The following is an 18497-nucleotide window of genomic DNA, read 5'->3' as shown; positions in this document are numbered from 1 at the left end:
GTAACACATACAACTCAGAATTGTGTACTTAATATAGATGTGGTGATAGCCTTTTGAGATTTGTCAAGTTGTACTAATGACGTTTTTGAAGTGGTTAAAAATTTATAACGTACGCTACATTGAAACGAATACCAGTTTTATACACATCTAGTAAACTGGAATCGGTGTGTGTAATCACGTGACTGTCTTGTGATTACAAAATGGCGATACCCGACAGAAGAATGAAAGGTTTCCTCGTTCTCGGTAAATATGTGTTTCTATTTCCTCCACATTTAGCACTGTCATTGTCTCCTGTAGAACGAATGTATTATACATATGGGAAACCTGGCTGTCGGTCGCGGCGCGTATTATTCTCAAGCTAACCAACATTGGACAATATGTTGTTGTTATCACAAGAATCAGTTGTTATTGCTGTTATAACCTGTCATCGCGACGAAAGAGAATCGTGTCGACACTGGCATCATAAGTACAATTTTAAACAGTGACAGTAAACAGAAAAGCCCTTTTACAGTTTTTAATTAGCGCCTGTGGAGGATCGAACTGAATTTGCCATCTTGAAGCTATGCTTATGACTTCCGGAGACGGTTCCGTTTGTTTTTAAATCATGCTTCTCATAATTCGAGTGTGACGTCTCCCATTTATTTCCTCCCCGATTACATTCTCAAAAGAAAACAAAAGAGTTCAAGGTGGGTTCTACTATTAAATGTCCGGGAACGCCCTGCAGGTTTCATAAGATGTCTGCAAGTTAAATAAAGCTGTGATGTCTTTGTTTGTTTGTTGTTTAATGCCACGGTCAGCAATATTCCAGCTATATGACGGCGGTCTGTAAAATAATCGAGCCTGGACCAGACAATCCAGTGATTGATATTATGAGCATCTGTCCACGCAATTGGGATCGATGACATGTATCAACCAAGTCAGCGAGCCTGACCACCCGATCCCGTTAGTCGCCTTTTACGACAAGCATAGTCGCCTTTTACGGCAATCATGGGTTGCTGAAGACCTATTCTACCCTCGAATCTTCACGGCTTGCTGTGATGTAGGTGTCGAACTTATTTGCTGTGATGTCAGTAAGTAAGATCGACACTTTGATTCAATCGTGAGAATATTCGCTGTTGATGGGATACGTAGAGTTTTATACATACAAGCATGTGTGTCATACTGATTTTACGACTGTCAGAATTCTTTTATTTGGGAGCACCATTAGAATACAGGACGGCAACTTCTCGTGAGGACAATCTCTACTGTATTGACATATCACTGAAACAAGCAACCAGTTTTTGAGAAAATCTGACAGAGAAGAATTCATGACCTTTCGGATTGTTCCCCCGACAACTAACCAACTGAGCTACGTCCACACTGTTAAACTTAGAGCAGATTTACCTAGTCATGCTAATGCCATAACGAAACTGAACATAAAGGGTTGAATAGGTGACGGCCACTTACAAAGATTAGGGGTAGGCACGGTGTCTCGTGACTTTAGTCTTTGGGCCCTTACGAGCGATCCCAATACCATTTGGCACACGCGTCCTATTCCGTAATCTACAAGATACTGGGTGGATAGGAATAATCCGATATGGAGTGAAATGAAAACGGTTCCAGGCGTCAGATTCAAATTCACGGGTACGCAAGAATGACGTGGGACCACTTGCTCAAAGCGATCTTAGCGTTGAGATGATTGTAACTCCCTTACTTTAACATAGGCTTATGATAGTCTTAGTGCTAAGATCACTTTGTGCAAGTGGGCCCTACAAGTGTGGAAGGGAACCCTGTAACTACTGTAAGGATAATGTGGATCATAGACAGGAATGAGGGAGGCATAGGCATAACTAGTGAATGGATCATAGACAGGAATGAGGGAGGCATAGGCATAACTAGTGAATGGATCATAGACAGGAATGAGGGAGGCATAGGCATAACTACTGACGCCCCAAGGGGATTTCAGCTTGTGTGGATGTTCCAGGACAGTTCCCAGTGTCCAAAATAGTGTCCTAGCCAAAAGATCCAAGGGCTAAAGACAGATACAAAAGATGTCCCAGGGTAGATTGTGTTTGGACAGGCAACATTTGGATGTGTGCAGTGTCAATATAATATACCTAATATTGAAACTGTACAACAATAAAACACAACAAATTTCTTTATCATACATATAGATATGATTATATACAAAATCAACTTCAACAAAAAATATTCTTGAAAACCTGGAGACCGCTGTTTGCAGCCAAAGAATACAAGCTGGTCAGGTAACAAAAATGGCGTTTTGCGAAACGAACAGTCTCGATTGACGAGTTACATGAAAAATTTAAAGTTTGTAACGAAACATTTTTTGAGAGAATAACAAATGGCAAGAAGTGATAAATGACCATCTGTCAATATTTTGCTTTGTCAATCTGGAACTAACGTAAAAAGGACGTCAACAGTTTGTGTACGGGCTAGACAGTTATGCTAAAGGGGGACAATTTAAGGGGGGTAACTCTTGTATGACAATAGTTCCGTCAAAGTGTTAATGTTATGTTCACTGCAATGAAAATATAACTTTTTTTAACTTCAGGAAACTCACACTGAACTATATAATAAACCAGTCTACCGAACAACCCTTTGATTATTTCCACTAGTCTTTGAAAATATTTACTTGACACAGGCCATCAGACCAGCATTTACATAATTAAGATTCTTGCCAATTAATTATTGTTTTCAGCTTTCATCTGCTTCGGACTAACGTTTGCTGATGATGATTCGGAGTTGGTGCCTTTCATGTGCCCGGATGATGTTCCGGAGTACAAGATGGACACCGCATTGTTTACCATCAGAAATGACCAGAATCAACAGGCTAAACTGAGATTGTACACGCAGAGTGAGGAATGTGACACTGTAAGTAGACTGCACACAGCTGACTCCGTGTGCTCAACAAAGACCACAGAACACACAAAGAAATGTCACATGCGATCACATGGTGGTGTTGAACAAGAATGTCAATCAGTGTTGAATGTTATGTACACAGAACATAGTGCATGCATTGCCCTTGTATACAGTGGAACCTAGACTAACATCTAGTCTCTGATATGAACATATTGTGCCTAAAAAACGTAGATGTAAATATGAAATAACAAAACAACTGGAAAAGTACTAGTCTGGATTTGCTAGTTTTATCTCAGTGCTCAATACAAAATGTACTTTACAGGAGGTAATTTGTAGGCACTTTCAACATTCAAAAATAAAACTAAGTCCAAATTGACATGGCAGAAACAGGCTATAGGCATTATGCAAATTAGCCTGGAAAAAAGTTATCAAAACAACAATAAAAATAACAGCTTTGTTTATGTACATAATAATAATGACATGTAAGTTGTTGTTTGAGAAGGGAATATGTTACTTTTATGTTCTGATATTTTGACAATGATTCACTATCCCACAATGCCACTCACAAATCACTAACCACTGACAAATCACATGCACGTGGGTTTCAAGCACCTGTTTTCACCTGTCGTCAAGGTGTCATAGGTCATGGACATTCACCTTGATCTACTAACACCTGGTTATGCTCAGTTTCACAATAGTCTGTTTTGTTCATATTTTTACACACTTTTACGTGTAAAAAGACATAAAAACCTTTGATACGCTGTATTTGTGCCAAGGCCCAATTAGTACTAATTGAGTTGTTTGAATATTGATATATTTTGTATATTAACTGCATTTATTTAAAATCTGAGATCGAAAAAACAGGGTTTTTTTCATTTCCGTGAGTACTTTAAGTTGAAGACCCAGTGGCATTGGAAATATATCAAAGACAAGTTAATGTAACAAATTTTATACTTGGGATAACCACTTTCTTGGTAAAGTACAAATTCTAGTACTTTTTGGTGATTCAAACCAACACTGCCCCGAGTGAGGCACCTAATCGCCAGCACACAAAGTCAGCGATCTAACCTACTCAGCCACCAAGCTTCCAAAGAAATGAAAGTCCGACATCTGGTTGTATAGATTATGTACTTTATGTACCCCTCTAATTTTAAAATGTAAATTGGGACGGAACGTAAAAAAGTACTAGAATTTGTACTTACCAAGAAAGTGTTATCCCAAATATAACATTTGTTAAATTTGACCACTTTCTAAATAGCATTGTGTATTCATGACAATATAATGTATGAATTTTTTAAATCAATATTGAGCTCATTTTTTTATTAATTCAGTTTTCAATTCAAATTCAAAACTTGTGATAAGCAAAACTCTATGTATAAACACTAAAACAGTGAAGGATTGTTAATCTGGATTCCATCATGGTATGTCTGTATATAGTTGGATGGACATTACAATGTACCAAAGTCTTGTTCATCCAGAACTCTAGCAATACAGATGATTTCACTGGGAAAGGTTGGTCCAGATTAACAAGATTTCAATGTTGTACATAGGGAGTATGTTTTCCTACAAACTAATCATTTTCCGCAAATCAAAAAGCAAATTTGAATTATTTTTTTTTTCAACCAACCAACCTGAATTTTTGGCCAAAAATCTGTAAACCAAAATAAAAGGATTGTGGCCTAAGTTACGCAGATATGAATTTGACATTATCATATTGTTTCCATTAATGGCAGCAACAGTGTTGAGATAGAACTAGACAGAGATGTTCACGTGACAACCTCCTCTTGTTTTTCCCATGCCAGTGTAATCTCATCCCAGAGTGGGAGATCCTGCCCGCACAAAACTGTTCAATATTGGTGGACACACGCTGGCCTGTGAGGATTGAGATACGTACAGTGACCAACGAGTCGGTCAAGTCGGTCGACCCGTCCTGCAGTGAGGGCAATCTGACCAAGTTGTTCCTGGAGTATGGTGATTACGTCGTGTATATGAAGTCTACTGAGGACAACGAGCAGGCCACATGCTCAAAGCTGATCATAATGAATGACCCGTCGGACTCGAACATACGTAAGTCCTGTTTTAGGTCTGACACGATAATACTTAAGTCTTGTTTTAGGTCTGACTCGAACATACGTAAGTCTTGTTTTAGGTCCAACACGAATATATGTAAGTTTTGTTTTATGTTTGACGTGAACATGTGTAGGTCTTGTCTTAGGTTTGACGCGAACTTTCGTTAGTCTTGTTTTGGATTTGACTTGAACATACGTAAATCTTGTTTTAGGTCTGACTTGAACACACGTAAGTCTTGTTTTAGCTCTGACTTGAACATATGTGTTTTGTTTTAGCTCTGACTTGAACATATGTGTTTTGTTTTAGGTCTGACTTGAACATACGTAAGTCTCGTTTTAGATCTGACTTGAACATACGTGTCTTGTTTTTGATCTGACTTGAACATACATGTCTTCTTTTAGGACTGACTCCATCATACGTAAATCTTGTTTTAGGTCTGACTTGAACATGTATATAAGTCTGGTTTTGGATTTGACTTGAACATATGTAAGTCTTGTTTTAGATCTGACTTGAACATACATGTCTTCGAACATACATGTCTTCTTTTAGGCCTGACTCCATCATACGTAAATCTTGTTTTAGATCTGACTTGAACATACGTAAGTGTTGTTTTGGATTTGACTTGAACATACGTAAGTCTTGTTTTAGGTCTGACTTGAACATAGGTAAGTCTTGTTTTAGGTCTGACTTGAACATGCGTAAGTCTTGTTTTAGATCTGACTTGAACATACATGTCTTCTTTTAGGCCTGACTCCATCATACGTAAATCTTGTTTTAGATCTGACTTGAACATACGTAAGTGTTGTTTTGGATTTGACTTGAACATACGTAAGTCTTGTTTTAGGTCTGATTTGAACATACATAAGTCTTGTTTTAGGTCTGACTTGAACATAGGTAAGTCTTGTTTTGGATTTGACTTGAACATACGTAAGTCTTGTTTAAGGTCTGACTTGAACATTGGTAAGTCTTGTTATAGGTCTGACTTGAACATAGGTAAGTCTTGTTTTAGATCTGACTTGAACATACGTAAATCTTGTTTTAGATCTGACTTGAACATACATGTCTTCTTTTAGGCCTGACTCCATCATACGTAAATCTTGTTTTAGATCTGACTTGAACATACATAAGCCTTGTTTTAGGTCTGACTTGAACATACGTAAGTCTTGTTTAAGGTCTGACTTGAACATACGTAAGTCTTGTTATAGGTCTGACTTGAACATAGGTAAGTCTTGTTTTAGATCTGACTTGACCATACGTAAATCTTGTTTTAGATCTGACTTGAACATACGTAAGTCTTGGTTAAGCTCTGACATATATTCATGTTCATGGTTATGGTTTGTTAGGAGCTATTAACAGAGTATATTTAATATGTTTCCATGGCAACTAGAATTATTTTGGACAATGGCATGGGCAGCTGATGTGTATAGTGAAGATGATAACATATCATACTTTCTAATCATGTTTATACAGTTTTACCAGCCAATGTAGACAAAAACTATATGTGCTGATTGTGAAGAGAACTCATGGGGAGATTACAAAACTTCACGTTTGTCAGTTTGGTTGATTAAACGAACAATGAGTATGTCAATGCTTTTGAAAAACTTTGATACAGGGCTTGTACTTTTTATTCCTTTGTGGAATTACTTGTTAATAAAGCCATGACATGTAAAGGCTCCAGCACAGTGTTTGACTGCTGAGTGCCTCAGATCTTTTTCTCTGATATGATATCTCTCCAATAAACATGATATAGATGTTGATTATCGATCAGATCGTCTTGACTGGGCGCAAATGCAAGTATTATTTGGGATGGAATCTGATTGGTCAATAGGAGGGACATAACTGGTTATAGCCACTACATTCCAGTCTTGTTCAGTAAGGGTGGAAGCTGGACTTTTATTGTCAGTTATCACCTTTGCCTTGGGAAGATGAGGTTCCACTTGTGTGATAAGGATTAATCGTGTTATCACTCGATCTTTTATTTTCAGCTATCTATGTAGCACTTGGAATAGGAGTGTTTTTGGCACTGGTTTGGATCCTAATGAAATATTTATATAGGTGAGTTGTCATATATCCTTTACCGTGTAGATGGAAAACAGATATCCTTGCCATGGCTCATGCTTTTACATACAGAAATATTCCATGATGATCCGAGATAGAATTGGTCTTCAGCAATCCATGCTAGTCGTAAGAAGTGACTAACAGATATGATTGTCAGGTTTGCTGACTTGGTTGATGCATGCCGTAGCACAAATATGTAGATTGATGCGAATGATGTCAGTCACTGGATTGTCCGGTCCAGACTCGATTATTTACAGACTGCTGTCATATAGCTGGAATATTGCTGAGTGAGGTGTCAAACAACAAACAAATATAGCCAAATGCATCAACCAAGTCAGCAAGCCTGACCACCCAATTCTGTTAGTTGCCTCTCACAACAAGCATGGGTTGGGTAAGACTGACTTAAACCCTGATCTTCATGGGGGAGATGTATTCGTAAGTGATGGAGGAGCATACACAAATGGATGAATTGTAGATGATGCACATTACAAAATAACATTGTGCATACTCTAAGTTGACCACCAAGACAATAGTTAAACAATGATACAAGCTTAACTATCACTCCACACGTGGCAGCAATAAGAAAAGAAAAATAATCGAAATTTTGTTTTTGTCTGAAGTGCATTTTTCCCAATAACTTACCAGGATTTTTCACACAAAACTCTGTGAGCCAAGAAACAGAAAAAGTCTGGGTTTAATATCTTTATTCACCATGACACATTATATTTCAGGAGAGGAATACTCCATCGAATTATATATTTCTGGAGCACAGAAGGAATGATGGTGGTAGGTTGTGTTTTTTCTACAGTGGAAGATGAGGGCCATGTTTTCACATATAAAATTGCAATTTTCAAAGTTGAAGTTAGAAAGTAAATATAGAATTTGTGTGAAGGTTCTTGGGAGTGTGACTGACAACTAGAATTTGTCCTGGTTGACATATGCAAGGCAACACCTTCCACATGTTCAAGGATAGAGTGTGGTTGTAAGTGTTCTGAAGATATATAGACCGCCTCCGTGGTCTTGTGGTAGAGCGTCCGCCCGGAGAGCGAAAGGTCCAGGGTTCGATCCCCGACCGCATCATACAAAAAGACATTAAAAGATTGTACTTGTTGTTACCCTGTCTGGCGCTCGGCATTAAGGGGCTAAAACAAGGACTGGTCGGCTCGGAGTCAGTATACTGTGTCTGAGTGGGGTATTCATGTTAAACTGCGGCATGGTATCTCAGTGAGCTAGCACTATAAATCGGCATCAGTCCGGACTAGCCTTTCACAGATATTTGTCCCAAACAAGCCTTTTTACAGATATTTGTCCCAAACAAGCCTTTTTACAGATATTTGTCCCGTACAAGCCTTTTCACAGATATTTGTCCCAAACAAGCCTTTTTACAGATATTTGTCACGTACAAGCCTTTTCACAGATATTTGTCTCGAACAAGCCTTTTTACAGATATTTGTCCTGTTCAAGCCTTTATTCAGGTATTTGTCCCGTACAAGCCTCTTTACAGATATTTGTCCCAAACAAGCCCTTTTACAGATATTTGTCCCGTACAAGCCTTTTCACCGATATTTGTCCCAAACAAGCCTTTTTACAGATATTTGTCCTGTTCAAGCCTTTTCACCGATATTTGTCCTAAACAAGCCTCTTTACAGATATTTGTCCCGTACAAGCCTCTTTACAGATATTTGTCCCGTACAAGCCTTTTGACAGATATTTGTCCCGTACAAGCCTCTTTACAGATATTTGTCCCGTACAAGCCTCTTTACAGATATTTGTCCCGTACAAGCCTCTTTACAGATATTTGTCACGTACAAGCCTTTTGACAGATATTTGTCCTGTACAAGCCTTTTCACAGATATTTGTCCTGTACAAGCCTTTTGACAGATATTTGTCCCGTACAAGCCTCTTTACAGATATTTGTCCCGTACAAGCCTTTTGACAGATATTTGTCCCGTACAAGCCTCTTTACAGATATTTGTCCCGTACAAGCCTCTTTACAGATATTTGTCCCGTACAAGCCTCTTTACAGATATTTGTCCCGTACAAGCCTCTTTACAGATATTTGTCACGTACAAGCCTTTTGACAGATATTTGTCCTGTACAAGCCTTTTGACAGATATTTGTCCTGTACAAGCCTTTTCACAGATATTTGTCCCGTACAAGCCTCTTTACAGATATTTGTCACGTACAAGCCTTTTGACAGATATTTGTCCTGTACAAGCCTTTTGACAGATATTTGTCCCGTACAAGCCTTTTCACAGATATTTGTCCCATAGGATCCATTTCACATATATTTGTCCCATATAGGAACCATTTCACATATATTCGTTCCACATATATAGGAATCACTTTGCAGGTATTCGTTCCACATAGGAACCATTTCACAGATATTTGTTACGTAGGAACCATTTCACAGATATTCTTCCCGCATAGCAATCACTTAACATATATTCGTCCCATAATGGACCCCTTCACATATATTTGTCACATATAGGAACCATTTCACAGATATTCGTCCCAAGGGAACCATTTCATAGACTTTGTCCAATGGGAACCTTTACTTAAATGTCTTTAACAAATTATATGTATGTTCAGAAGAAGTACATAAGAAGTTGTTTCGCTTTCAGTTACAGTGAAATGGTTCTAATAAAATCGGAAGCTTTAAGATATTTGCGTTTCAAGCACTGCATCTTCCCTCTCACACTTATCCATTCCACTTGACCTTTGTTTGACCTTGACCTTGACCATAAGCATTTCCCATAGAAATCTCTGTGTAATGTTGTTTGTGTTGTTTATTTGTTGCATTTGCTCATTGTGAGACTTGTCTTGACCTGAAACCACTTGACCCTGTGACCTTGAACCTGTGACCTCTGTGCTGCTGCACCCATAACACTAACACGTTTATAGCACAGGTATTCCACACAGGATCTTGGTACTCCCACAAACATCAATGCTGGCGAAGACCCGAATAAAGAAGACAAGAAGGAGAAAAAGGAGAGACTGAAATCACTGGATACATTTAGAGGGTAGGTATTTCCAGCACTTCATCAAAATAATGATAATAATAATCTATAATATTAATCTGCATTTAATCTGTGTAATAAACAGATTCCATTGGGCCTTCAAGACAAATTAAGAAAACATATACATCAATTGCTTTTAAAAAATATTTATTTATATAGCTTAAAAAATTAGTGTTCATGTTTCATGTTTGTTTTTCATTCAAAGATTTTCTTTTATTTATATACTGAATGTGAAACTTAAATAGAGTAAAATTCAAGTGATTTTTTTTTAGAATCAATTATTTCTTACATATTGAGCAAGAAATCTTACAAGATTTTGCATATGTTCTTTAAACTGGTGTATGAATGGCTTGCTGACAATCAGTAATGACACCAGGTGTTCGCAAACAGGATAAGCATATCCTGACCTACCGGTAACACCCACTACTCTCACAATTTGACCGCCCTAGGGGTCTAGTGGTAGAGCATCCGCCCGGATGTTAAACTGCGGCATGGTATCTCAGTGAGCTAGCACTATAAATCAGCATCAGTCCGGACTAGTACAAGCAGCCACACAAACACACACACGTACATGCACGTCGCTATGTAAGTGCAATAATCTTGGACGCGACGTTAAACCCCATTTCACCTCACCTCATCTCTCACAATTTGCATAAAAACATAAGTGTTTGTTGCCTGTATGTCACTAATTTATAGGATCTCTTCACAGGTTAATTGTGTTTTTTGTTCTTGCTTTTACCACCCATCAACGTCAAGACAGAATACAGTATCAACATGACATGTCTACCATGTTCTTTCATCCTTCTCTTGCAGGATGTCAATTTTGGTAATGATATTTGTCAATTACCGCGCAGGCTACTACTGGTTCTTTAAGCACAGTATATGGAATGGTCTGAACCTAGCAGATTTTGTGTTCCCGTGGTGAGTGGCATGTGTCTATTGCATGCAGGGCGGTGTATATTTCTCTCCTCTCAGCATCATCACTTGCAGACATTATCCTGTACTAACATTCTCTGTTTGTTTCAGTTGGTATGGGTGTATAGCTCTAACTCTCACTCACTGTTAAACATACTCACAAGATCTGGAACTGAAATCCAATAACCGTATTCGACCCAATAAGCGCCCATGTCCCAATAAGCGCCCCCCTCCCTTTTCCTGGATGCCCAAGTTAGATTTACTCACCTGTTTTTTACATACGGTCAAGAATCTTTTGTAGTCGGTTAATGAGGAGATGTTCACCAGTAAAACGTGAGTAACAGTTTATCTCTAGCCCCCCAGCAACAGAAGAGTATCGATAGGCTTACTGATGAATTTACGCCAATTTGACTCTGAATTGGTCCCAATAAGCGCCCACCCCTTCTGTCTTTATTTTAAGCGCCCTGGGCGCGTATTGGGTCGTATACGGTATCTGAATTTTTGTCATCAAAAGATCAAAGTTATATGGTGCATATATCTAAAGGGAACAAAGTCATAAATTCCTATTTGAAATGATTTATTAATAAAGCTTTACAAAGTTAGTTTTATGTTATATACTTGTTTTTCATTCCAAAACCATATAATAAAAATAATAACAACAACAACAACAATAGGCCTATCATATAGCGTATATTTCAACACCACTCAGCGCTATTATTACCCTGGGGGGCACGGGTGGCCCAGTCGTCTAAGGCGCCGCGATTCGCTGTGCAGAGTTGCGTCCCTTGGGATGCAGAAACCTATGATTGTGGGTTCGAATCCCGGTTCGCCCCGATTATGTTTCTAGGTTTGTCAGCACCATACCCGTGCTCGTGGGTTTCACCAAAGTGGTAAACGTCTGAGACCTGCATCACTTCGGGCTTTCCTCCCACATTAAGCTGACACGCCGCGGTATAACTGGAATACTGTTAAAAGCGGTGTTAAACCCAACTCACTCACTCACTCACTATTATTACCCAGGTCACTGGATCAGTGTGCACTCAAGAAACAATCTCAACTGTGTGTAAAGTTAAAAAAGAATATAATTCATGTGATAGTTTTTAAGAATCGTACCCATAATAAAAGGTTAAGCAGTACAATACGTTCCATTACAAATATTGACAATTGACTTACAAGATTTTGCATGTGTTTGTTACACTGGTGTATACACATACATAATTTAGCAGACATGGCTGGATTTGAATATCTGAAAACATATATGTACAAAATTTGCTGCGTATTAGCATAAAATTCCCCCCAAAATATTCAAAACCCAATTACTTTCAATTACCTTGCATACAAAAACGCATGCATTAAATGAAAAACTCAAATGTATAAAAACAGCACTCGTAAATACCCAATGAAGCTTTTTCAGTATGCGTACAACGAAGCTAATTTCCGAAACACAATTACGAGTTAATTTACTTTCAAGCCTATATTTAGAACCCTTATAAACATCTAAAACATTTCATTTTGTTTAAAATCTCAAAATGTTTACTCATTTAGGGAAAAACCCAATAGAGCCACGAATAGATAAGTGAAAAATATTGGTTACCCAATGAAAAATGTAATAACCCAATTAAAATAGAAACCTTCGAGTAAAAACTCAATTGCTAAAAACATTATCCGGAGCTCTGTGTTTCAAATTCAGACTGTTCCGTATTTACAATTTGAATTGAGACAGAGTCCCCTAGGCACTCTTCACATGGATTAATCGTGTATCTAAACTATGGCAATAGATCCAGTTTTGCATTGATTAATGTTTACCATTAGTAAATAGAATCAGATTGACATTGTGGGCCATTCAGCGACGCAGTTTCAACGCGATGGCAAACGGGTGTGTGTTGGTGTGTGTGAAATATTCATATATTTTGTAACTTTACAATGAATTAGCTTTTAGAAAATACTACATGTAAGTTTCTGAAAAATATGTACATAGGAGAAAATCGCAGTTAAAAACAGAAAAGAATTTCATGTCATACGATAACTAGTATAATGATCAATAACTCTACGTAATTTTGTTTTATTATTTTCATAAATAACACTGGTAGAGACATTTTTGTGCAACATGCAGAAATCCATGGTCCACCGACAGACCGTCACGCATACGAGTGACCCCCTCTCAGGTGGTCACTTGTACGCGAGACGGGAGACCCGTGTCACGTACACCTTACGTCCTCTCCTGTAGTTGTTCCCATCTTGTGGGTGTGTGTAACTGGCCTAGCACATGTCTACTTCCTTGTGTTGACTCTGTTATCATGCATGTATCTCCAGCTATCAGTGAAGGCCCATTGTGCATGCCTAGAGCAAACAGAATCAGAATGTAGTCCAGAACAAAGCCTTGAATAACACATTTTCCTAAAATGGCTGCTGTTGCCAAGTTCCTGGTCATTGTTAATTGTCTGAGCCAGCTATATCAGATTATTTATTTAGCTGACAGGGAATTCAAATGAGGAAATTATCCTAGAATTACAATTTTCCCTTGACACTGACAATGGGCCTTTATTGATTATAGTTGTACCAGTATTATTCGAAAGATACGAACACGATAAACTTGCTGAATGCAAAATCAAATTAATTCTTTTATATAGTTTGGATATGTTTACTCAAACTTCAACTGATTCTCTTCTGCCCACCTGACCTGAAAGTCAAGTGAGCGTGTCATGGCCTGTTTATCCGGCATCATTGTTAGCATCGCGTCAAGATAAATTTTCTCCTCAGACTCCAGCTTAGCCTTCACGTGCAGGTTCCGACCAATGATGACACCTGAATATATTCTAGACGTTCGAATCAGATTTTCAAATTGGTCACTGATGCAGTCATATTGAAAAAAGCAGTCGTTATTGTTAACATTGTAATGAAATTTGGTATGTGTGTAGTTTGTAGTGGGGTAAAACATGTTTTGTTTTTTTAATTTTTTTAATTTGACCTCTGCACATAGACCAAACTAAAAAACTGAAACTTCTTGACATTACTCATCCATTTCTTTTTAAACTGTACCAGTCATGAAACTTGGTATATGTGTACATAGAATAGGGAAATAGAATCAACACTTATGTTTCCCTTTTTTTCGCGATATTTTGAATTTGAACTTTATTTAACGTATGCAATTTGGACAATGCTCGTAAATTCTCTCAAAATGCATATTCTCTTGCTGTGAACATGATTTTCTGAGAAACCACTTGACCAATAAAGCTGACACTTCACAAACCTGTTCCAACCCATGATGACACCTGAATTTGTTCAAGAGGTTTCTGGTTTTCAATATGGCCACCGAACCATTTCTGTTCAAACTGAATTCAACTGCTCTAAAAAATTTCTCAGAACTCAAACTTGACTCTGTAAAACATCTTTCAAATTACCTGACTCAGGGAGCTGATCTTTGGGATGTATGTTTCAGCTTGTGGTGACATAATATTTTCCTTCAAATCATTGGTATTTATTGTGTTTTGTGTGAAACAGTCAAAACAATATTATGCCATATTCCTATATACATGTAAGAAGCTATGTAAGGCTGAGATTGTAAACTTTGTGTAATCTACATGTAACTGTTGCGATTTGCAATACTGTTCTAAAATAGTAAATTACAGATTTAGAAACATTGTGGAAATGGATTTTCTTGTTTCATGTTTGTTAATACTTTGGGCTCAGTAGTTATGCAGATTATAGTTGAATAGTAATGATTGTAATGTTGACAGCAACCTTTGTTAGTGGCTGTCTTTGTTAACGTTACAAACCGTTGACTACATGTCCAGGTGAGCTACAGTGCCTTGGCAGTAAAAGTGATGAAGAAACTACTTTCTAGTTTTGGAAAACTGGTGTCCCAATTGCTTTTTGGATAATAAACTTAGCCTTGTTCGTATCAGTAGAATAATGTTGGTTGTTGAATTTGCTGGTTGTAGACTGAGTCTAGTTGTGATGAACTTTGTCAACTATGGCGGAGGCAGGTACTGGTTCTTCAGTCACTCTCGATGGAACGGCCTGCACTTGGCTGATCTAGTCTTCCCTTGGTATGTTCCCCCAGAACTGCCATGCCGGCCGTGTGTGACCTCACTTAAATATGTAGCATACAAAACTCACAAATATACTGACTTACCAATCTCATTAAAATCAGACCTTAGTTCTCGCTACCGCTAAACACAGATCTGAAGACATCCCATTAGGGGTCACGTCAGAACGACCTTTCATCCAACCAATCAATGGGTTGCTTACCAGGTTATGAAAGTGGCAGTCGGAATGTGATTTCTAATCATGCAATCTCGAAAACTTTAACATGGGGAATTCTGATGCTGTACCTATGCTTCACGTAAGCATAGGTCTGACAAAAATGTCAAAGCGAATACCAGCATCATGGTATGGTACTCTCAACATTACTCTTTTTCACATGAAATTACACTTTTTTACCCCACTGATTACGGCACTCAAAAGCTTCAATAAGGGTTGGCATCTCTGCAAAGGGCATACCTGAGATCTGTGGTCTCGTGGATAGGGCTTTGGAAGATCGGTGTTTCAATTTCCCTCTGGAATAGACAAAAAAACCAACTCACTCATCAGACCTAAGCAAATAGTTGGTCTAACACATGATCTAACATGATACATTATGTCCAGGAATTCTTTATTAACAATATTGGAGCAGATCATTTGGTCAAATGTGCGATATTTTCTGTGAGGTCACACAACGGTCAAGCCTCAGTAGCCAAACTGATGCACTGTCTCCATCTCTGACATCACTGATGAGGACATTATGCATGGATTTATCTCGACCTGCGCCAAGGCCGATATTCAGCCTCTAGTCTGCACCAAATTACAGTAAAAATTCCCAATTTGAATTTAAATGTTTCCAATTCCTCAGAATTTATGGAAATAAGGACATAAAAAAATGTCTGATTTTGAACAACATCTCAATTGTTTCCCAATTAGACTGCCAAGGATACTATGTGGAAATCCGAGATGAATCCATGCAATTGTCAAGCCTGAAGCCAAACTGACCCAGTCCCCATCTTTGACGTCACTGATGCAGACACACGCCAGCGCACCTTCTCTACTAACTGCCTGACTGCTTTTTAATGTCTAGAATGAGCTTAGTGGTGATGAACTTTGTCAACTATGGCGGGGGAGGGTACTGGTTCTTTGACCATTCTGACTGGAACGGTATTACTGTGGCTGATCTGGTCTTTCCGTGGTATGTGTGTCTAGTTAAGCTTGAAGTGTACTTGAAGATATGTGAGCGTTTTGTAATAAATGAACATTCATATCCTGGTTATTATTGAATGGAATCTCTTTGTCACCTTGCATACATGTTTCTCATCTAGTATCCAGTTAAACAGTGATGTTTTGGTGATTTTAGGGGCGGTCGTGTAGCCTAGTGGTTAAAGCGTTCGCTAGTCACGCCAAAGACCTGGGTTCGATTCCTGACATGGGTACAGTGTCCCCCGCCGTGATATTACTGGAATATTGCTAAAAGTGGTGGAAAACCATACTCACTCACTCTCTTTGGTGATTTTAAAACTGAAAGATCAGATTTGCATTTTGCCTGTGGGCTGTGTATTTATATATCATCCATTAGACTAACATCTAGTCTCTGAAATGAACATATCATACAGAAAAAAAACAGTTGTTCAATTATCTTAATAAAAATATAATAAAAAGGAGCCCAGAGACTCTCTTCATTTACTGCAGTAATCTAGACTTGCCAAACATTATAAGCTGTAATTGATATATTTGTAGCAGGGTCTGTAAGACGGACTATATAATTCATCTAATTACCCATTTGTCTTAGATATTTGAATATTTACATCCACAATGCATAATTCAATACCAAACATGCCCATGTGGACCTCATTGCAGCCATGACAGACAAATAACTTTTTTAACAAGCTTAATAAATACATGGTGGACCATCATGAAAAGTTGTACAGAAAATAAAGAGAAAGCAATGAAAGAATGTTAATTTGATGAACTGAATTCCAGTGTAACTGTCCAGTAATGATATCCTCCCATCATCTTTCAAAGGTTTGTGTGGATCATGGGGACATCGATGGTCTTCAGCTTCAGTAGTCAGTTGAAGCGGTCAACACCTAAGACACTCATGTTCTGGAAAATCTTAAAGAGGTCAGCCATCTTGTTTCTGCTGGGACTTGTCGTAAATACTGAAGGCACACCAGGAGGTGAGTTGGTTTTCAAGTAATGGGATCGCCTAATGTTTGTTTGTCCTGTATATAACCTGTGAAGATCTTGGTTAGAATAGGTCTTCAGCAACCCCATGCTTGTCGAAAGAGGCGACTATGCTTGTCGTAAGAGGCGACTAACGGGAATGGGTGGTCAGGCTCGCTGACTTGGTTGATGCATGTTATTGTATCCCAATTGTGTGATTGATGCTCATGATATCAGTCACTGGATTGTCTGGTCCAGACTTGATTATTTACAGACCGCCATCAAATAGCTGGAATATTGCTGAGTGCGACAACGATGACCTCAAAGCTACAGTGAATGGGTTTTTCAGGGTGGTATCAGAAAACATCTTCCAAACTGAAATTGAAAAGATTCACTATTGGTATGAGAAGTGTATTGAAAAGCAGGGAGATTATGTTGAAAAATAGTATTAAAAACACTTTCACAATTGTTGGTTTTGTTTGTTAGGCTTAGAACTTTTTGACCATCCCTCGTACCAGCAGAAGTCTGGATTAGTACAAGAAGTCACCTGCATTCACATTATTATTTATTCAAGTGAATTATTCGTGAATATGGTTTTATACCCCATATATTCAAATGAGTCCCATCATGGGATTCTTTTGAATCTGGTGGAGCTACATGTCGTGTATTCAGTGTCTACAAACCCATGACGTATGGACAATGATGAGTCCTGATGTAGAATTGTGTACAACTATTACAACTTAGGCCTACTCCAGTGTGAAGAATTACAAACAATAGTTACTATTCCCCACCATGAAGTGGAAGGGGGATACAGGAATGGGTGCTGTCTGTCCGTCCTTCCTGAAAACTGTACTATATTTCTTCACCAAACTTGGCACATAGATAAAAATGTATGTTTCAAGTTTCAATAGCAAAGACTTTTACTTAGGCTGAAAATGGTGGTAGTGCTCCTTTCTGGAGCAGACTTTGAAAACCATACAATATTTCTACACCAAACTTGGCAAATAGATTGGTCTATGTTTCGAGTTTCCATAGCAACAACTTTGATTTTGGGGCTGATGCCTTGCACACAACCAGACATGTCATAATGGCAGGAGATATGAGTATTTCATGCTTGTTTCAGGATAAGACAAATATTTCACAATATCCATGTCAATATAATATCACTTTCATCAAGCCAGGATGGTGCTGTGTTCCCTTGCCTGATGGTATTGAGTGTTTGTTGTGTCAGGTGTGGAGATCGAGGAAATCAGAATACCTGGGGTGCTACAACGGTTTGCTGGCACCTACCTCATAGTTGCAACAATACACATGTTTTTTGCAAAAACAACAGATGAACATCAGGTAAACCTTTTTTAGACTTTTTTAAAAGAATTAATGAAA

At 38.3% G+C, this 18497-nt stretch overlaps 1 protein-coding gene across 7 annotated transcripts in view; it reads left to right on the top strand.

The window, feature by feature from the left end:
• The first annotated feature begins 155 nt into the window (after window positions 1-155).
• Window positions 156-18497, top strand: part of LOC124132561 (heparan-alpha-glucosaminide N-acetyltransferase-like) — a 30043-nt gene continuing 11701 nt past the window's right edge. For 2 of the 7 annotated variants that reach the window (XM_048392545.1, XM_048392546.1), the window contains exons 1-9: window positions 156-243; window positions 2699-2871; window positions 4662-4926; window positions 6915-6984; window positions 7719-7773; window positions 9892-10010; window positions 10821-10928; window positions 16974-17128; window positions 18346-18458. In XM_048392545.1, the coding sequence (XP_048248502.1) occupies window positions 201-243; window positions 2699-2871; window positions 4662-4926; window positions 6915-6984; window positions 7719-7773; window positions 9892-10010; window positions 10821-10928; window positions 16974-17128; window positions 18346-18458 (1101 nt within the window). In that variant the 5' untranslated portion in view covers window positions 156-200. Of the gene's footprint in view, window positions 244-2698; window positions 2872-4661; window positions 4927-6914; window positions 6985-7718; window positions 7774-9891; window positions 10011-10820; window positions 10929-14863; window positions 14972-16035; window positions 16144-16973; window positions 17129-18345; window positions 18459-18497 lie in introns of all 7 variants that reach the window. The other 5 variants (XM_048392550.1, XM_048392549.1, XM_048392548.1 and 2 more) reach the window with 5 other exon arrangements.

This window comes from Haliotis rufescens, unplaced genomic scaffold (assembly GCF_023055435.1).
Source record: "Haliotis rufescens isolate VD_foot unplaced genomic scaffold, xgHalRufe1.0.p SCAF_11, whole genome shotgun sequence".
Taxonomy (NCBI): domain Eukaryota; kingdom Metazoa; phylum Mollusca; class Gastropoda; order Lepetellida; family Haliotidae; genus Haliotis; species Haliotis rufescens.
This window is presented reverse-complemented; position numbering and strand designations above follow the sequence as displayed.